The sequence below is a fragment of the Populus nigra genome, chromosome 17 (genome assembly GCF_951802175.1).
Source record: "Populus nigra chromosome 17, ddPopNigr1.1, whole genome shotgun sequence".
Classification (NCBI taxonomy): domain Eukaryota; kingdom Viridiplantae; phylum Streptophyta; class Magnoliopsida; order Malpighiales; family Salicaceae; genus Populus; species Populus nigra.
The window spans coordinates 9,843,450-9,865,028 of NC_084868.1; the positions used below are offsets into that span (position 1 = coordinate 9,843,450).

General features: G+C 32.3%; 3 protein-coding genes across 3 annotated transcripts; all 3 read left to right on the forward strand.

The window, feature by feature from the left end:
- The first annotated feature begins 968 nt into the window (after positions 1 to 968).
- On the forward strand, positions 969 to 3,627 carry LOC133677725 (serine/arginine-rich SC35-like splicing factor SCL33). The gene is made up of 6 exons (XM_062099859.1): positions 969 to 1,126; positions 1,398 to 1,565; positions 1,906 to 1,983; positions 2,611 to 2,775; positions 3,099 to 3,209; positions 3,330 to 3,627. The coding sequence occupies exons 2-6, from the start codon at positions 1,417 to 1,419 to the stop codon at positions 3,451 to 3,453; spliced, it is 627 nt and encodes a 208-aa protein (XP_061955843.1). The 5' UTR covers positions 969 to 1,126; positions 1,398 to 1,416; the 3' UTR covers positions 3,454 to 3,627.
- Positions 3,628 to 9,375: 5,748 nt separating this feature from the next.
- On the forward strand, positions 9,376 to 13,418 carry LOC133676620 (uncharacterized). The gene is made up of 3 exons (XM_062098330.1): positions 9,376 to 9,679; positions 11,047 to 11,385; positions 12,622 to 13,418. The coding sequence occupies exons 1-3, from the start codon at positions 9,464 to 9,466 to the stop codon at positions 13,144 to 13,146; spliced, it is 1,080 nt and encodes a 359-aa protein (XP_061954314.1). The 5' UTR covers positions 9,376 to 9,463; the 3' UTR covers positions 13,147 to 13,418.
- Positions 13,419 to 17,627: 4,209 nt separating this feature from the next.
- On the forward strand, positions 17,628 to 20,867 carry LOC133676610 (fatty acyl-CoA reductase 2, chloroplastic). The gene is made up of 9 exons (XM_062098316.1): positions 17,628 to 18,103; positions 18,192 to 18,295; positions 18,409 to 18,608; positions 18,742 to 18,842; positions 19,025 to 19,238; positions 19,385 to 19,546; positions 19,650 to 19,731; positions 19,993 to 20,390; positions 20,502 to 20,867. The coding sequence occupies exons 1-9, from the start codon at positions 17,698 to 17,700 to the stop codon at positions 20,665 to 20,667; spliced, it is 1,833 nt and encodes a 610-aa protein (XP_061954300.1). The 5' UTR covers positions 17,628 to 17,697; the 3' UTR covers positions 20,668 to 20,867.
- The last annotated feature ends 712 nt before the right edge of the window (positions 20,868 to 21,579 follow it).

Here is a 21,579-nt window from a genome sequence, read left to right on the forward strand (position 1 = left end):
TAAATTATTTTTTTTTCTTATTTCAATTTTTTTAATTTTTTTATATTATTTTGATGTGCTAATATAAAAAATAATTTTTAAAAAATAATAAAAATATTATTTTAATGTATTTCCGAATAAAAAATATTTTGAAAAATAACTACTATGACTCATACTCTCATAGATACTCTTTTGAGATTTTACTTCACAGTCACTTAATTACTAATCAGAATTCTTGTAAGCTTTATTTTATAAAGAAGGTATTTGAAAATATAGTAGCGGTTGCTTTTCAAAATATTTTTTGTTTGGAAATATATTAAAATAATAATTATTTATTTTTAAAAAATTATTTTTGATATCAGCACATCAAAATGATGTAAAAATATAAAAAATATTAATTTAAAGTACTGAAAAAATTAATTTTTTTTAAAATATTTTTGAAATGGAAAAAAAAGTGATGCTCTAGTAGTGTAATTAAGTTTATCATTCCTTTAGTTAAAATATTAATCAATCTAAGATTTGAGTAGCATGAATTTCACTCCATGTGTATATAAAAAGGCGGTGAACTCTTCTTATTTATCAACAGATACAAAGTCAGTAGTAAAGTTAGGGGTGATTTTGATAATAATATATATTATTTATTTAAAAATATATTAAATTTTTTATTTAAATTTATTTTTAATATCAGGAGATTAAAACAATAAAAAACTTATAAAAAATTAATTTAAATAATATTTTTTAAAAATCGATAAAATAATAGTTTAATTGCTGCGCAGAACATACCCTAGAAGTCTCGTCTGAATGAACCCAGGGTGTTCTTTAATGGGCTGAGCCTAAGAGATTTTACTTTTGAACGATTTAAATTAATGAGCTATGGACTGGCCCTAATGAAACCTTGTCTTTCACGATGTCTAAAGGAATCCAAACAGTAAGAGAGAAGCAACACCGTCTATTGACGGCTAGATTTTGGAAGACCGGTTGCGGACTTACAACACTGCGATGCATGTTAACATAGGCTACGGAAAAGAAGGTTCTCGAATCTCGATTTTTTAAAGGGCCCATCGTCCTTCATAGAGCTTGCTTTCCCGTGTTGCATTCTTTCTTGTGGAAACCTCTGGAAGGAGAATCAAAACCGGCATCGTTTCAGGTACTTTTCTCATTCTCTCTGCTTCTACTTCTCTTGATCTATCTCTCAATTCTTCAAAAAATCTTTCATTTCGTGTTTTTATAGTCTAATTTTATTATAAATTATGAGAGGAGAGGCCAAGGAAAAGCTTAAACTATTTTTTTAATTGTTTTTTGCTTAATATTTTTTTAAATTTTTTTAAGGAATTGGAGATTTATGAATATTGAAAACTATTGGTTTTTGTATTTAATCTTAGTGGTTGTAAAATAGGGTTCTTCTTTGCTTGTTGCAGGCAGTGATATTTGTTGAAAATGAGGGGAAGAAGCTACAGTTACAGTCCCTCACCCCCAAGGGGTTATGGGAGGAAACATAGGAGTCCTAGCCCTAGGGGTCGGCATGGAGGTCGTGGTAGGGATCTTCCTACTAGTCTTCTGGTTCGCAATCTTCGTCTTGATTGCAGGTTTGGCTTTTTCTCATTGATTTCCTGCTGTTTGAATTCACGTTCTTGATGTTCATGTAGTCATCTGTTGCTTCATGTTTTGCGCAAATTTGGTTCTGCTTCAATTTTTCTCGCTGTAAATGTTGTCAATTATATCCATGTTATTATTGTAATAGTGGCCTCACTTAGGATGAGATGTGTATAACATGTACACTGCCTTCAAATTATTGTAGCCAAAGCTACCTTTTTTTTTTATCTACAGCTGTATTTGTGCTGGTCAAAATGAAGAGAAAGTGGGGATATTCATCAGTTTATGCCAACAAAATGTGTGAGCGGCTTCTTTTTCTTGTTTTCTTTGCAGACCTGAAGATTTGCGTGGACCGTTTGGTCGGTTTGGCCCTCTGAAGGACGTTTACTTGCCCCGAGATTATTATACCGGGTAAGATGAACTCCTTTTCACTCCGGGCCATGGCAGTTCTAAAGAAGAACTAAATAGTTTGCCTACAAGATATAGCGAATCCAGTAATCATGTCTTTAATTTTGTCAATTTCTGTGTTCAATTTTGGTCTGCGTGTCATTGATCTTCATGAATCTCAAAACTATTTAGTCTGGGATTTTTTCTTATTATGTGCTATTGGTTTATGGGAATTTGGTTGTTTTTATTGAAAGTGGTGAAGATACAAATGAAGTAATTAGAGTGAAGACAAGAATGAAGTAGTAAGAGTGATGGCAAGAAGGAAGTAATGAGAGTGTTGGAAGACATATTCAAGTAATGAGAGTACTGTGCATGTTAATGTACATCATGGTTGTGGGGAAGGTGGGTTTGAATACGTTCTGAAGAAGTTCAAGTGATGAAGAATATCAACTCAATTTAAAATTTGGCTTCTACAAGGTTAGCAGCCATATGATCATTTTATTTCCATGACATGAGTGTCAGCAAGTGCTTATCATGATCTTCCACATCAAGCGTGGAGTCTGGATCCTGTCTTTTGGCAGTCAGGACACCTGTTTACGTTCATTTGTCTGAATTCACTTTGTTGTGTCGTCTTTATGTATTTGGTTGTAGGGAACCTCGTGGCTTTGGATTTGTCCAATATTTAGAACCAGCTGATGCTGCAGATGCTAAGCATCATATGGATGGTGAAATTCTTTTTGGACGGGAACTGACAGTTGTTTTTGCTGAGGAAAATAGGAAGAAGCCTGCAGAAATGAGGGCAAGAGATCGTGTGAGGTAACTGTGGTTATTTAGCTGAGTCCTCATTCATTGAATATTGATGCATTGTATGGAAATTTGGATTTGAACCTTCTTTTCATGCAGACTGATACAAGAGATTATTATTATTATTATTATTATTATACTTTATATGGTTGCTGTTGTTGAAACACCAAACACCATGAATTTTAGGTTGCCCATTTTGGTGGGCGTATAAAGTGCCACTTCAAATTTTTAAGAAAAAAGAAAGATGACAGTTAAAGGTAGTTAGTATTGCTGCCAGTTTTGATGACTGCAAAGCTAGGTCTTGAGTTGTTAATCTGTGCACAATTAATTGTCAGGGGTGGCCGGTACAATGATCCCAGGCGCTCTCCATCACCACGCTATGGACGGAGTTATTCTCGTAGTCCTGTGTATTATTCTCCTTCCTCCAGGCGAAGACATTATTCAAGGTCAGCTCCCACTTCTCTTTATCAATTTAGTTTAATGAAGTCGGACCTTTTTTCCTGCAATGTGTGATGGATTTGGAAAAGCAGTTTTTACCAATATAAATATTTTGGTAATCCATACAGACCTGTTTCTCCTAGAGATAGAAGGTATAGAGACCAATCCTACTCAAGGTCTCCTTATGGTTCAAGGAGCTATAGCAGGAGCCCAGTTAGGAACCGTAGCCGGAGCCTGGAGTACTCTAGGTGATAAGCAAACATTGGCAGCAAGTAAGACCTGACCTATCGCGAGTTACTAGTGGAGGTTAATGATGTGTCAGTATGATCTGATTGTGGAGTTTCTAGAGTTGGCAACTAGATAGAATAATGTTTTATCAGATGTATCGTATAAACTCAGTTTAAGCATTGATAACTGTTCTGATTATATGCCTTTTGACCCTTATTCTCCAATGGTTTGTGAAGGGATATCTATAGATGTGGTATGCCAATGCCTTACACATTTTGCTATTCACAAGTTTGTAGATCAATCACAGGTTCGCATAACTAGACGAAAGTTAAATGGTTCTATGTACAGAAATATCTTCCAGTTTTAGGGACTTTTTGGCCTGGAGCTGCGGGGAATTTTGGTAATGTTATTTATAGGGATTTTAGAATGGTGGTGGTAATTTTTTTTTAAAGGGTGTTTTTTTTCTTGTAAATATATTAAAATAATATTGTTTTTTTTAAATAATCTGAAAATATAAAATAATTAATTGTTTTCTTGAAATTTAAGTTAATATTTGTTTGGGCTGTAATTTCAAATGAGAACTTGATTAACCCAACTTTTAGGCCGGGTCTGAGTTCCAAAGTAAACCTGGTAAACTTCCTAGTCTGGCTTAGCTGATCTACACTTGTTTAGTTTAAATTCAGTTTTATTAAAACTAAAAATAAATACTATCTCAATTTAATTATTTGTTTTCGTAACAAATGCACTGAATAAAGGACATTCTAGACTGATTTAGGTTAGTCAAATTATCTAGTCCACCCAATCAATGACTTAGCTTTGTTAAATAACCTCGCTTTGCTTAATTAAATAGTTGTAAAAACAAATAATTTTCGTGAATTTGTATGAAAAATAATAAATAAAATTATCAAGGAGAAAATTATCATTTTCAATCTAGTAAAATTATATTGTTTTAATAAAAACATGTTTTTAACTATTAGCATTGTTTTTAAATTCAAATTTTTCATGATCTCAGCAAGTGTAAAAAAAACACTATCAAACAATGTTTAAATATTTTGTTTGCGAGGAAACTTTATTTTTATTGAATATTCACAAGTTACATAATAATAGAAAAATAGAGTTAATATTCTCATAAAAATCTATAATATCATTTAAGAATCATGTTAAAATTAAATAAATATTTAAATATTATACTAAATATTTTTCTTATTATGCATCTTAATCACAATAGAAAAAAACTTAAAAGGAAAAAAACGAAAAAAGGTTTATTTTTTGAGTTTTTAATCAACGGGGAGTTCATAAAAAAATCAGGCTAAGTATTTTTGGATTTAAAAAATTATTTTTAATCGATATTCACGTAATAACAACAATCATTTTAGAATCTTAATGACCTAATTTATCAACTTAAAACACCTTTAAATTAGTTAAAAAAACACAATCATAAGGGAATCCAATTAATTTATTTTTCTTTACTTTCATCTTCTATAATCATTTCATTTTTTATCTAGAGAGAAGTAAGCCAATTTTCTTTAAAAAAGTTTGCTGAAGGTTAGTGTTGAATTACATCAAATACTAAGTAGTGCTATTGTCAAGTCCTGAGAGATATTTTACATCTGCTGCCTCCACCAATTGGCAAGCAAAATTCATCTTCTTTTACTACTCTTGCGATAATCATCTCCTTCTATAATATTGTTTAATATGCGTTTTAACAAGTAAGTGTGATATAATTTGTTCGTATTTTGATTCTTTAGTATCTTTATCATGGCATGCTAGTTTGTTTGTTTATTTATTTTTATTTTTCTTTGTAATTTAAATTTAAACTTGATTCTTAAAGGAGAGCAAGCACCTCGTTGATGACCCTCAAGGCACATGTGGTTAAATAAGTTGTGAAATTCCATAAGAAAAACAACCAAAAAATAACTTCATTGTAAAGAACAAAGACATGACATGTAGTTTACTAATAGTTGTATGTAAAATTGGTAGAACTTGAAAAGCAATATGCAGTAGTCATACTCTAGACTCTAGTCTAGAGAGAGCAATAGAGTGCCTAAATTTGCACCAAACTTGCAAGAAAATCTATAATTGCATATAGGAAACAGACGTAGACACGTCGCCCGCCTTGCCTTCCTTTAAAGCTCCTTCTCCTGACCCCTAGTCTACCTTACTACTAACTACATTACAATGTCCACGCGCCCATAGTCTTACAAATAACGCTTTACATGTATATATTTACATTTTGTATTTTACATATTCTCAAATGAGTCACAAAACAATACATTTCATCCATTAAGTTCCAGAAATTTCAAGGATTTTGTAGTTGGGTTATTTTCCATCCAAAATTCCTATTTTATGCCACAAAAAGTGTAATCTTAATAAGAATTTGATAGAAATATTAGCAACAGTGGACAAAAGGACCCAATTGAGAAATCTCTAAGACATTTGGGATGTGATCGATGAAATTGTTTGTTATGGGACTTGATTGATAATTTGGTATTACCCTGGGAATTAATTTTCGATTCCCTCTACTTTATGGACAATATTATAACCTGGAATTGTTTTTTTACTCTACTTTATGTGCTTAAATTTCGTTAAAACATAGGTCATTTCTTCGTAATTTTTTAGATTAAAATTGGGATTTCTAAATGAGAGGTTCAGACTCGAAAGTCATGAGAGGTGGGGTGGAGATTTATAGAAGAGGAAGGACCATCTTATACCGTATTACTCAAAACAAGACAGCTAAAACAATGGATGAAAGCTATTTGACCCGCGGGTCAAATATTTTTTTTATAAAAAAATATATATGCAGACTTTTACGTTATATTTTTGTATATAAAAGAATCCCATGTAAAATTTGAAAAGTTTATGCATATACTTTATCAAATAAACTAAAAATTATTTATGCAAAAATAAAATAAAATTATCAAGCCCAATCCTTATCCAATCGAAGTATATCAGTCAAATCTATAACCTGAATAATAAACTTAATTGAGTTTAATAATTTTTTTATATAATTTTTTAATCTAAAATAGACACTTATAAAATTTAAAACCATCAAGATATCAAAATGATTGGAAAAAAAAAAAAGCGACGCGTCACCTGTCTTGCTAAGGCAAACAAAATATCGCCTCTACTAAAAAATTTAGGCTAATATGTTTCAAACTAATAAAATCTATTTTAATCATATTTCAACCCATGAAAACCATACAAATACCCCAAATGCCTTCTAAAACATATCGATAGCCTCTAACAACAAATAAATTATCTTGAAAACCCATAATCAACCTAAAACAAAGATTTTTTTTTTGTTTCAAATCCATTATTTTAGGCAAGTTTAAGAGAAAAACAACACCTTATCTAAACTTTACTCATTAAAAGAAACCCATTAAAACCAAAATCATCCATTTCCGTAGCTAGAATCGATCTCAACCGAGATTTTATCTCTCTACCATATGAATCTAACCACACTCTCTCTCCTCTCTCAAATTAGGAACCAAAATAATAAGAAAATTGGAGTTTGGGACCCAAATTGAATTCATAAATTGTTAGGGACCGAAAACTTATAATATGAAAAGTTGGAGGACTAGAGTGTATGTGTAGTCCCAATTTCATCGTTTAATATTTTATTAATTATTAATCAGACAACGTAATTTATTTCAGTTTGATATTTTTTTTCAATTGCCTTGATAATTGGTCAATTCTCGATATATAGTTGTCTATTTTAGATAGATTTTTTTTTAAAAAAATTATTTAACTCAATTAAGTTTATGATCCAAGTCACGAGTTTAATTGGTTAACTTTTGTTGGTTAGAAATTGAGTTTTATATATTTTTTTTGTTGCATAGATAGTCCTTTATATATTTAATTAAATGCTTACATAAATTTCTTGATTTGCAATTAAAGTTTTTTTTTTTTATGTTAGAAAACACTTAGAAAATATTGTCGGATTGAGAAAAAAATTTATTTGGCCTATAACAAAATGCAGGTGAAATAACTAGTAAAATATCTATATTATACTTATTATTCAAATGTTAAATAATTTAGATAATTATACCCTACTTGTTAGATTTCAAGTGTTCATATAGGCATGCATTATCTTTGTAATATTTATTATTTAACATAAAATAATATATATAATACGTTATGTTTGGATTAGATTTGACAATATTTATACAATATCCATTACCTCTCAAATAAGATTATGATATAAAAAACTCAACAATTCTAGTTAGTTTGGATCAATATACAACATATTTGAATAAAATTGTCATTTCTAATTAATGGAATCCTCACTCCTAGTATTTTACAAGATTACCAATGAATTACAAGTCTATTGATGGAAATTAATTTTAGTCGAACGTTTGATATTCAGTTCAATTAAACTCCCAACACAAAATCATTATCCATCTTCTAATTCTACTAATTCCATTGTCTCTCGAGCACAACTTTGTGTTCAATCCTTCGTTTCCCTAAATTGATGATAAATATCTTTCTATTTTTTATTATTATCAGAACACCAATTAATGTATAACAAACTAGAAATATAATTAATCTTTTGAAGTGTTTTTTTTTGTTTGAAAATGTATGATCGAAAGTATAAGGACTAAAGTGGGAAGTATGAAAATTTAGGAGGGGGAGATTGTCTCTCTTCCCTAACCCCTAGCTCCAACACTGCTTGAAATCCCATTAAAGAAGTTGTAAATATCTAGTCAAGGGGGGGAAATGGACACCAAACAATATATGATGATGACAATTCAAAGGACATATCTTTAATTCAGGTACCCACAGGGAAAACAACAAAGAGGAATGCACATTCCACGTCTCTGCTTTTTCTTCGAAGTGTTAATCATTTACGTGTTTCAAACTGAATTTTCTATCAAAACTATCATAATAGTTTTTTTTATATATATAAAAATTTATGTCCATTTTTCATGATATTATACATGGATAAGATATATTATGGTGAATTTTTTTTAAAAATTTATGAAAGATATAATGAAATCTGATAAGTGAGATTTCAAGTAAGTGTTTATATAATTTTTTTTTGTCCGAAGAGATGATTCATCGAAATAATGTTTTTTAAAATATTTTTTATTTTAGATATGTTAAAATAATACTTTTTTTATTTTTAAATTTTAGTTTTTGATATTAGCACAACAAAGCAATAAAAAAAATATTAGAATAATATTTTTCTAATTTTTCCTTTTAGTTTTTGATACTAGAACATAAAAATAATAAAAAACATTGAAAAAGAATTTAAAGTTTAAAAAACATGATTGAACGTAATGACAGACAATATCTAAATCTTTTCACTTGAACACAAGTAGAAATCCTTAATAGATAATAATTCAAATTTAGTATCCTAGAACTAAAGGAGCGAATGTCGTTCCTTTTCACAATCTCCTTTTGTAAGCAAGTGATCTAGTTAATGAGTTAGTTGCATATGAAGCAATGCAATCGATTAAAGACAAAAGTAGTTCAGACATAATTAGGTGGCTTCATTATCCAAATCGAAAATCCGATTTCCATCTTGACTTCACCAACATCAGCGAGTGTTGACAGAAAAACTTACATTAAATATTAATTAACGTAGCCAATATAACCAAGATAAGAAGCTACCTTAATTATAAATATCAAAAATAAATTTTAAAAAATAAAATAAATATTATTTAAATATATTTTAAATAAAAAACTACTTATAATAATAATAATAATAATAGATATCCGGATTGAAATGATAAGACTGTCTCTTCATTTTAATTTCCTGGTTAATATTATTGTTAGTGTCCCACGTGTTTCTCTTCTAATTATTCTTCTCCGGGGGCCTCATTTTTAATCCTTAATTCTTTATTTTATCCCAAAATTAAAAGAATTGAGCAACACGCACCAAAACAGCGTGTGCATAAAGGTGATACTTCAAGAAAGACTGCCTTTAAGTAAACTTCCTCTCGTCTTTCCAATTCTCCTTCCATAATAACCACCGCTCTCACATCTCTCTCTCTCCCCCTCCCCCGTAAAGAAACGAGAAGAAGGAGAGCAAATGAGTCGTCTTGCACCATTATCAGAAGAACCCATAAACGAAGATGAAGAGTACAGCACAAACTGTTCAAAGAAGAAAGTTCACTCATGGAGAAACTGGCTCAAGACTCATTTCCATCTTGTTTTCAACAAAAGATCTGACCTTAAAGTCCTCTTGAGTGTTCTTGGCTGCCCTCTCTTTCCTGTCTCCATCCATTCTAAATCGCCCGTCAATGAGGTATGTCATGCATGCGAATGTGTAAAACTATGTCTTTTTAGATTTCTTTGGCATATAAGGAAGTAAATCTAGCCCATTTTGATCTCTTGGTGCACTTTTTCAAGGAACGTGTAGTAATATCTGGTTTCTCTAGATTTTTTGCTCTATTCTCAAAGAATCTGTAATCGGTTTCTAGATTTGTTCTTGGTCCTTTCGCTTTGTTCTTGCTGTTTAGGAGCTCCAAGCCTAAGTAACCAAAGTTGGAATCACTGGGCCAATGGACAGTAACCAATGAATGGCGGTGATGTTTTGGTTTGTGGATGATCAGTGCCCTCACTGGCTCTCCACTGAGATGCCTCAAAGTCCCCACCAGGCACTAGGCCAATGGAAGAAGAATCAGAAAGAAAAAAGGAAAAAGAAAAGTTCAGGCCCAGTGTTCGTGGGACCACTGCCATCTCAACAATAACTTAGAAAGGACACTACGCCCAGCATTTTCTGGGTCAAGTAATGAATATAGCTATCAAGTACATGTGGAAAAGTATTAGGGTTTAAGCCGATAATTAATTATTTAATTAGGTTTGGATGACTTTTTGTGAGAATTAATGATTTAAAAGTGGGTCTCAATCTTTTACATTAAAGTTAGAAGGACTGTAAACTAGTTAAAAGAGGGTCCGAAAGAAAGTATTGAGTCATTTTCCTCTCAAGGCACAAGAAAAAAAAGTTTAGAGAATAATAATAAAAAAAAGAAAACAGAAAAGTGGGTTAATAATTAATTTATAGTGGTAAAATTAAATAGGGTGGTCATTAATTACATGCACAGCCATTATTGATGTGGTTTTAATTAGTCTACCCAGCAACCTAAATAAGAATTAGGATTTATTTTATATTAATAAGCTGGTCTTCGTCTAGGTCTGTATAAAATGGAAACACTCCACTAATTTAGCCACATGAACTAATTAAAAATCTAATTTCTATTTTCATCTTACTATATTATTTCAATTTTTTTTCAATATATATATATATATATATATATATATATATATATATCATGTATTTTTACTATGGCTATCCATCAATGCATATGATTTATTTTAAATAAATAAAGTATAAAATCCTGAGTATTTCTCAAGTATGAGAGTCTTTTCCAATTAAAATTATAAATCAATTTTTTTTCCATGAAAGAACAAGTTTTTTTTTATATAGTTCGTCACTCAAAAAGTTTTGAAGATTTTTTTTTTGAGATATGCTATATTGAAAAAAAAAAACAAATAAAAGTAATCATTTAATATACAAGTGTATATTTGGTGTGCAAGTTTAAATAAACTTGATAATTATTAATTTAGACTAACTAGCGACAACCATAACAAATTAATGTCCTTAATCAACAGGTATCCTCCTCAGCTCAATACATTATACAACACTTCACTGCAGCAACCGGGTGCCGAAAACTACAAGGCAAAGTGAAGAATATTTTTGCTACAGGAAAGGTTACAATGGCCATGGTTGATGAGCTTGGTGGCTCAGCTATGGCTGGAGTCACTACAGCTGCACAAAAAGGGTGCTTTGTAATGTGGCAAATGGCCCCTAACAAGTGGCTAATTGAGCTGGTCGTTGATGGCCATAAAGTTGTAGCTGGTAGTGATGGCAATGTGGCCTGGCGCCATACTCCTTGGCTTGGCTCTCATGCTGCGAAAGGTGGAGTTCGGCCTCTACGCCGAGCGCTTCAGGCAAGTGGTACCAATCAAGAGTTATTTCATTTTTGCTTTGCATGTCTAGCCAACCGGTAGTAAATAAGAGTAATAATTATCGATGCCCTTTTGGCTATTTTTGCTTTGCATGTCTAGCCAACCGGTAGTAAATAAGAGTAATAATTATCGATGCCCTTTTGGCTATTTATTAATAAATTGTGACCTAACTTTGAATCTTGGCTCGTGACTATATATCTTTAGGAAGACCAGTTCGATCCTGGCTATAATATTGTCTTTGTTTGTGTAGATATCATACGGCAACCATATAAATATGAGTGGTGACATTAAATTTCATGTATGATTTTTGAAATTAATTTTCACTTTAATTATTTTATCCCAGGTTTAAATATTTTCATTTACGTTTAAATCTTAAAATTACAATTTAAAAAAACAAAAAAACAACCAGTGTGAACACATTGAATTGTTTGATGAAAAAGAGTACAATAATCCTGTGTTAATTACTTCAATTTATTATTTTATGTGATTTTCTTTATAACATCATGTGGATGTTATCAGACAGAGAGCGTCCCTATTCATGTGCAGCATATATGCGACTAGATGATTATAGATGGCCTCTGTTCAATATCATTCCTAATTTTACCAGAATCAAGATCCAACTACCCCAAGATGCCGGATCTTGGTTCCCTTTGTCAAATAATGGAGTCGGTTAAATCATATTTTGTCAGAAACTAAACCAATGCTAGCTGTTTATTGAAGATAGACACCGGTAGGTTTTGACAATGATGCTCAAGCTGCAGGCACCAACGAGCAGCACCCTGCACGTGATTCATTTGAGATCATCATGGAAACAGTACAAGTACCCATTTTCTTCATCATATATTTTTTTTCTGGGAATCTAAAGAGAAACTTAGTTCATGTTCTAGTCTTAACGTAGCTATGTAAATGCATGAAGGCTAGGGTTGTATTCAAAATTCTTTCTCCTAAGACACTCATTTAAGAGGTGATGGCCTCTTACATGAAGTTTTGAGTGTAACTTGGAGCAGATATAGTTAAATGGTTCGAACCGTTCATGAGATTCATATTGTTGACTGTTACCGTTTGAAAGTATATATTCTTAGCTTTCAATTCTCTAGATTAAAAGTTAATGCATTACTTGTATTGGTAATTAAAACACCATATATATATATATATATATATATAAAGCGCCATAAAATTCCCAACTTGTTGACTTTCAAGATGGAAAAACTCATGCAGGGACTAGATCCTATGGCCATATCAGCTGTATTCTCTCCATCACAATACATGGGAGAGAAGTGTATCTCAGGCATGGATTGTTTTGTACTGAAATTGTCTGCTGATCAAGCAGACCTTGCTGACCGAAGCGATAGCACAGCAGAGATGATCAAGCACGCAATATTTGGCTACTTTAGCCAAAAAAATGGCCTCCTGGTGTATCTAGAAGACTCGTACTTAACCAGAATTCAGTCTCCAGGAACCTACCCCACATACTGGGAAACCACAATGGCAACAAAAATAGAAGACTATCGGGCAGTGGAGGGTGTGATGATAGCACATGGTGGTCAATCAAGTGTAATGATCTCAAGGTTTGGGGATAACTTGAAGGAAGGTCTTTCGATCACACGGATGGAGGAGACATGGACAATCGATGATCTTGCATTTGATGTACCTGGACTCTCCATGGACTGTTTCATTCCTCCTAAAGAAGTTCAGAAGGATTATCCGGAGGAGAATCTTGATTGGAGATCGCCATTACAATGATGATCATCATCTTTTACGCCATGGCAGAGCCAAATACTCCTGCAAGTGTGGTTTATATATACTCTTTAACTCCGACTAGCATAGCAGAGATGATTTTTACTATGTGTGTAAATACATAACGTGTAACGTACTTTTAAAGCACACGTTTTGTTTCCTTGAAGGAGAACTCGATATCCAGGTCCACCGGTAATGAATGTTCTTGTCACGCAGACTGTAAGTCACACCAACAATTGTATACATATTTGCTCGACGGAGAGTCCTCGTTTTTTTTTGTTTGTTTTTTTTTTTTTTTTATGTACTTGAGCTCTTATTTTCAGCAGGGTCGCTTAGAAACCCTCATCTATAATAGATAATCAAGATATATAGAACATTAGGTTATCAATTATAAACCCAATTCACAGTAATAATTCATATTGATATCACAAGAAAAAAAAAATCAAACCCATGTAATTAGCACAAATTAATATGACATGTAGTAAAATAAATAATAAATTATATTCTATGGAAAAAACAATTTTGAATCAAATTAATTGTTGAGTTTTTGTGTTTCAAAAACGCTTTTGAAAAAATTTGAATTTTTTATTTTTTTCTTTGCTTTAAATTAATATTTTTGGGTGTTTTTAGATCATTTTGATGCGCTGATGTAAAAAATAATTTTTTAAAAATAAAAAAAATATTATTTTGATACATTTCCAAGTGAAAAACACTTTGAAAAGCAACCGCAATCACACTTCCAAACACGCGAAGTCTCTGGAGACCAAATAGTTTGCATTTATTCGTGATCTCTCTCCTTTTGTTAGTGGTACATACTAGATTTGTTGGCTTGTGTTATGTCGTGAGTTAAAATATTTTTTTATCAGTAAAAAAAATATTTGAGTAACACAAGTACGTTTTAAAAAAATTAAAAAATAAGACTTGATTGAGCATGCAAAATATGCAAGCCAGATCATGAAACTAGGATAAACAAATAAAATAAAAAAATTTAAAAAAATTTAAAGAATGAATTTTTTTAAAAAAATCAATTGAAAAAACAAGAATTGAAAAAAACCAACCATACCAAATTTTGTGATCCAAATCATGCGAATGAGACAACTAAATAGAAGGCAACTAGAAAACAACACACAACTCAATTCCAAAACAACCTAATGCCGAAGGACAGAGCACAAAAATATTAAATTTTAAAAAGAGTGACCCTAAAAAGAACGACAAATAAGAAAACTCGATATAACCAGGGTCGTTTTCAAGACCAATAAAAAATTCTACAGAAAGCAAATAAATGAAGAAAACAAAACCTAGACTCTAATTGAATAAATGTTGAAGGATGAGATTGAAAAATAATACGCTTAAAAAAAACAAATAAAAAAACCATGCAAACCTAGCGCAAACCTCCTAAACCTGGTTTAATCTCTAAAACTCGCAACAAGTGAAATCCTTGACTCAGTTTGAATCAATAAGCTTAATTCCCAACCAATTTAATTTTGAATATTGAAATCATGAAAAAAAAATCAATTTTAAAAAAATTCCAAATAAAAAAAAACAATTAAAAGAATGACGATCAAATTTGTTAGGAAAAAACTCCATGGAGGATGAAATTGTAAAAAAATAAAAAATTATCACAAACAAAACAAATAATAATCAAAAGAATAAAAACCAAATTTGAAAGATAAAGAAAAGGAGGAGGGTGAAATAGAAAAAAAAATCAAATTTATAGATTATTTAAAATAAAAGAAATAGTAATCAAAAGGACAAGGACTAAATGTTAAGGAAAAAAAATTGATAGGGTTGGTCTAAGATTTTAAAGGGGCCGATTTGAAATTCAATATGGGGGGGGGGAGAGAGAGAAGGTGGCAAAGAAAAAAATGACCGCAAACACTAAACTGGAGGTACGTTTGGTGCATGTGTTGCCTTATCATAGAGGGGATGACAAAACTTTTCAAATGCCTCCACGAAAGGTGACATTTGATGACTGAAATGACCCTACACGTGCCAACAATTTTTTTAAAATATTAAAGATTTATTGATATACAAAAAACAATTGAGTTAACTTGATATTAACAAAGAAACCATGATGAAAAAAACAAAACATCAATGGAGGATGATTTTGTTAATTTTGAACTCAAGGGTAATTAAGTAATTTAACTTTAATAAAAAATAAAAAAAGACATAAAAGATTCTGGCTTAAGCCACCGTTTTTTTTCTTCCCGAGATATTTAAGTAATTTAATTATTCTAAAAAAATTTTAAAAGACCAATCTACCTCCAAACAATTTAAAAATAACATCGATCATGGTAAAAAGACTATCCTATCTCCAAATGGTAGCTCACTGGTTTTTTGGGCTAGGAGCAAATTTATCATAATATTATTTCAATAAATAACGTTTATTAGCCCATTCTATGTCGTGGCTTACGTCAAAATTTTTTTTAACATAAAAAAAATTTAGGCATTGCTAATATTTTTTTTTAATTGAAAATACTTTCAAACTATGTGTGGATTGATCCCATGTGACCAAGCTTATTTGACCGATCCAAAAACAACTCGGATAACTAGTAAAAATATAGTTTGACTTAAAATAAATATTGAAGATAACATTTATTTTATAAATATTAAGAAAACAATATATTGGATCGATTCGGGTCATCCCAGATTAACCTACTAATCCGCATGCTGCGTTATGAGACTATAATAACCCTATACAAAGCAAATAGAAAAGTTATGAATCCTAATCTCTAAAAAAACCTGATGTTAAATGATGAAATTAAAAAAAAATCAAATATTATTTTATAACTACAATGATTTTGATTTCAAATATGATTTCTGATTCATAATAACTTGGTATATTTTACTCCGTTCCCTTTGTTGACGATATAACTACAATTCAGTTGTGTGAAGATTGTTAGATGGAAGAGGGCATTGCTTTGCTGAGGAATGACTTTGCGAAGGCCAATATTTCAGTTGAACAGATGGCTTGTATCCTGGATAGTTTATCGCCATCTTTTAATTTAAGTGGCCGTGTTCTTGTAGCTTTTGATTGAGAAGTTGTCTTTGACATTATAGGTTCTAACCAAGCAATGGTACAACAGTGTACTGGCACGCATTCATATATATGCATTTTGTATTGAGTTGGCAGTAGGATCATCTGATGATCTTCTGTCATCAGCTGCTGCCTGTACAGAAACTGAAGCTGCTGCTGCTGGAAATGCTGTGTACATGCTTCCGTCCATGTACAATCATGATTGTGGCAAGTTATCCCTTTTCTTGGCATATGCTAGGCTGGATTATAAAGGAAAACTTTGTTAATTTATAAAATGATGATGATTAATTCACTTTTAATGGATTTTGTTGGTAACTAGAGTTTTTGTGGAAGCTTGACTATTCATAGTCAATTTGTGGTATGCAAGCCTGCAGTTTATTTTACGCAATATTTTATTCATTGATATTATTGATTATTTTTCTCAAATCTAGAAATCTTAGTCACTGATTGGAAAATCATATTGATCCTTGACAAGGAATAAATAATACTATGTCCACCCTACTGAACTCACGAGGATTTTTTTAATAATAACACCTTTTCCATAGATCATGCCTGAAATTCAGTTATACGACTGGAATTTTATGGGTTGGGCTTGACTGTTCATAGGAAAATCTGGCAAACTAGTCATGCAGCATTAAAATCATCGACAAACTTCTGTTGGTATTTTGCAGATGAAGAGCTTCGGATCTGCTATATGGAGGCAAATATTTTTTGAAATGTCCCCTGTTTCTATTGCTTGGAAGAAATGATTGAATGGCAATGTGGGTTCAGAAAAGCTACCTTCAGTTTCTGCGTCCAAATAGCTATGCTGCAATGAAGGCATGGAATTCTGAACAATCCAGCGGTCTGGCCTTTGCCCGTTGTTTATGGTCTATAGAACTAAACAAATATATCAAATGTAGTGGACCTATATATGCTCAATACAATTTCCATAATATTGAGATTTTCGTATTCAACCATTAATTTAACCATCAAGGACTTGGATTAGAAGGTATAATGAAGAAAAAAAACTCAAAAATTTCAATGGTAGGTCTAATCTAAGCCTAGCACTTGTTCACTGCCCATATACACACCCTTTCCTCTCTTTATTTTCTTTCATAAAGAACTTAATTATGACCAACTTTAACCAAAACAACATTAATGCAAAACTACATTTTCTGAACAAGAATTACTAATTAAATGAAGGATCAAAGAGAACTCCCGCCATCTTAGTCCAATGGTGGTAGATGTGAAGGGGTGGCAAAAAGAGAGCTCTCGTGGAAAATTTCTCCTATAAAAACACTGTTATTGAAATATATATACCTAACCCTCTTCTCCTTTTCCCTTGAACCAAACCAAGCCAAAACGTATGCCATCTTTATGTTATAGAGCTTAGTTAGTTTACTAGTTTTTCTTTCTGTTCTTGCTTTGATAGATATTAGCTAAGGTTTCAAGCCAACCATTTCTTTAACTGCAAAACATCTTTCGTTTGTCACCTTTACTTGTCCACCTCAAATTCTCTTGTTACTTGATCAGAAAAAATGGGGTCCATGTTCCTCAATTCTCCTTTACCCGCATCCAATAAACTGATAAGAGTGTCCAGTAAGTGCGACTGGTGCTTTTTGAGGTGGAGGAAGAGGAACGTTGTTGTATATTGCCAAGGTGGTGGAGGAAAGGCGATAAGGTCTAGTGGGTTTCCTTCTGTTTTAACAGAAAGATCAGCGGTGGTTAGTGATCAGGAGCATATTGCTTCTGTTAGGGATGCAGGAAGCTTGGTTTTGTCTCCAAATGAAAAGGGGCAACCTGAAATTGCTGTTGAGGACTTTGTGCCTTATGGTGGACCAACTAGCTCTTCTTTGTTGGAGATGCAAGATGGTATTGGCATTGTCAAATTTCTTAGAGGGAAAGGGCTCTTCATTAGTGGTGCAACTGGCTTTCTAGCCAAAGGTATAGTGTTATAATTAAATTATTCTTTGCCCTCAATTTTTTCTTCTTTTGATGATAATCAAAATGTAGCTTGTGCTAAAACTTGCAGTTCTTATTGAGAAGATTTTAAGGACCATGCCTGATGTGGGCAAGATATATGTTCTGATTAAGGCAGAAAGCAAGGAAGCTGCAATTACAAGATTGAAAAACGAGGTATGTTCCTCTTGATCAGGAAATGCCTCCTAATGGTCACCAACTTTTTCATCAAATTGCAGAGGCTCTTTTCCAAATAGTGAATCAGAATTTAATTTATGGTTTGTAATTAGATAATAAACGCAGAGCTATTCAAGTGTCTCAGACAAACCCATGGAAAATCCTACCAATCTTTCATGTTGAACAAACTAGTCCCCGTGGTAGGAAATGTCTGCGAATCCAATCTCGGGTTAGAAGAAGATTTAGCTGACAAGATCGCTAATGAAGTTGACATAATCGTCAATTCAGCAGCTAATACAACTTTTGACGAAAGGTTATCGCCTCCTTCCATTTCTACAAAGATAATCTTGTCTAATACTACCATATATATATATATATATATATATATATATATATATATATATATATATATTCCGCTATTGCATTGTGACGCTGTGGAAATGCAGGTATGATGTTGCTATTGATGTCAACACACGAGGAACTTGCCACCTCATGAGCTTTGCAAAGAAGTGCCCGAAACTCAAGCTTTTCTTACAAGTGTCAACAGGTCAAGTACTAAATTTGTTTTTCAGAAGGGATTTCTAATTATGAATTGGACAATCCTTAATGGCCTTGCCTGCCTAAAGAATCTAAATTTCTTGCATAGCCTTTCATTTTGTGTTTGACAAGTAATATTCTGAGCTTCCAATTTCCAGAATTTGTTCCATTTCGGTTTTCTTTTTGTTACAGCTTATGTTAATGGACAAAGACAAGGAAGAATTATGGAGAAGCCATTCCTTTTTGGAGACTGTATAGCTAGGGAAAACTTAATCATCTCTGATAGCACGCCAAGATTTGCACCCGCATTGGATATCGAGCATGAAATGAATCTGGCCTTGGATTCCAAGGAAGCTTTTCAAGAAAATGAAGTGGCTCAAAAGATGAAAGAGTTGGGTTTAGAAAGGTGAACGATTCCATCTTCTTGTTTTTTTTTTCTCTTCATTTTTTGAAAGGAGAATATGAACTCCATTGGCCATCTAATCATTGGATAAATGGTAAGTTGAAATGAATAAATTGCGACTTGAAGTGTGATAGTTGACACCAAAACAGGGCAAGAAAATATGGGTGGCAAGACACTTACGTATTCACCAAGGCTATGGGGGAAATGGTGGTTGATAACATGAGAGGAGACATACCAGTTGTCATCATTCGACCTAGTGTTATTGAGAGCACTTGCAAAGAGCCATTCCCTGGATGGATGGAAGGGAATAGGTAGCCTTTATTCAACCCATTAGCACCACATCAGTTTGAATGCTTCAATATTTAAAATTCTGAGCTAATTGTCTCATTCATTCTCTTCGACATTTCGTCTCAGGATGATGGATCCTATTGTTTTGTACTACGGGAAAGGGCAGCTCACAGGTTTTTTAGTAGACCCAAATGGGGTCCTTGATGTGGTAATTAGCACTCAATCTCACAATTAATCCTCTGTTTCTCTTATCGGCCTGGGTCGACAGTTTAGTTCATGTGATCATGGCAAACAATTCAGAAACTCAAAATGATTAAGGTTATTTTAAGTTTTACAAATGACTTGCCTATTTGGTAAATGAAATCAAAGGTAGCTAGACATTAGGGTTTTTTTTTTCTTCCTGTTTTTGTGATGGGTTATTGAAAGTACTCACGGAGAGTTGTTGCTTTGTCAAAATTGTCGGTTGAAGGTTCCAGCAGATATGGTGGTTAATGCAACATTGGCAGCAATGGCTTGGCATGGGATGGAGCAAAAACCAGACATCAATGTCTACCAAATCGCTTCATCTGTTGTAAATCCACTTGTTTTCCAGGACCTGGCTACGTTGCTCCATGAACACTACAATTCCTCTCCATACATGGACTCAAATGGCCGACCAATCCAAGTTCCATCAATGAAGCTCTTCAGCTCCATGGAAGAGTTCTCTGCTCATCTTTGGAGATATGTCACCCAGCGAAGTCGGCTAGCGGGAATGGCCACATCGGACAGGAAGTTGTCACAAAAACATGAAAACATATGCAGAAAATCAGTGGAACAAGCCAAGTACCTGGCCAGTATATATGAGCCATACACTTTCTATGGTGGAAGGTAAGGATATATATGAGCCATTCACTTTACTTTACCCTCATAGACATTACAGAAACTCTCTACCTTAAAGATTTATCAATTTGAAAACAGAAAACAAATGTATAAATGCAGGTTTGATAATAGCAACACTCAGAAACTGATGGAGAGAATGTCAGAAAACGAGAAGGGGATATTCGGATTCGACGTGGGAAGTATTGACTGGAGAGATTACATTACAAATGTTCATATCCCAGGCTTGAGGAGGCATGTCATGAAGGGGAGAGGAATGTGTGGCTGAATACCATGTAACTTTGTCAAAACCTTGTCAAGCACTCACTGCAACTGCAACTAATTGTAATAATAAGCTTCTTAGCATTCCTTTTTCTTTTTTCTTTTCTTTTTTCTTATGAAACGGAGAGTATCATGAAAGGGAGGTATACTGTTCCTTTTTACATGTAAGATCATCACTGTAAACCAAACAGCACATTGAAATTTGCTGTGTCCTTTCCAATATCCACATTATCCATTATTAACGAAATCTAATTGGCCTTGAAAAATTACTTAGCTTTGAACTTATTTGCTTTGTTCCTTTTCTAGTATAACTGTTACTTTTTTTTTTTTTAATTTCATAATTCAATACTTGATTAAGAATTAGATTTTATATTTTATTTAAATTGAGTATTTCAAATTTAATAACCCGAATCATAAATTTAAAAAACAATTATAATATTTTTAAAATTTTAAAATTTTTTAAAATTTTTTTATCAGATTATTTTAATTTTGGTATCATAGTATAAGAACAGTGGCTAGATCACTCGGGAGTGCTGCTCCATGGGCAAACATGCAACCACATCAAAGGTTCAAAACAGCATCCATAAATGGAAGCAGAGAATGTACTTAGCATGCACCACATCGTAGCGAAGGGAACCACCCAGCACTATAGACTTTCCCTTCAAGTTGAAAATAGATGCGCGAGTCAGTTTTCGAAATCTAATTTTGTTGAATTTTATAGTAATTAAAATAGATATTTATAAGAAAAATAATAATTTAAATTCTGAGAAAATATATTTTGTTAGAAAAATTTTATTTTTTTTATTCATGTATTTTTTGTTGTTGAAGAAAATATTTTTTACTTATTAGCAACTTGTTTTTTTAATAAAAACTAAAAGTAATTAAAATAAATATTCAGAATTTTTTTTAATAATTTCAG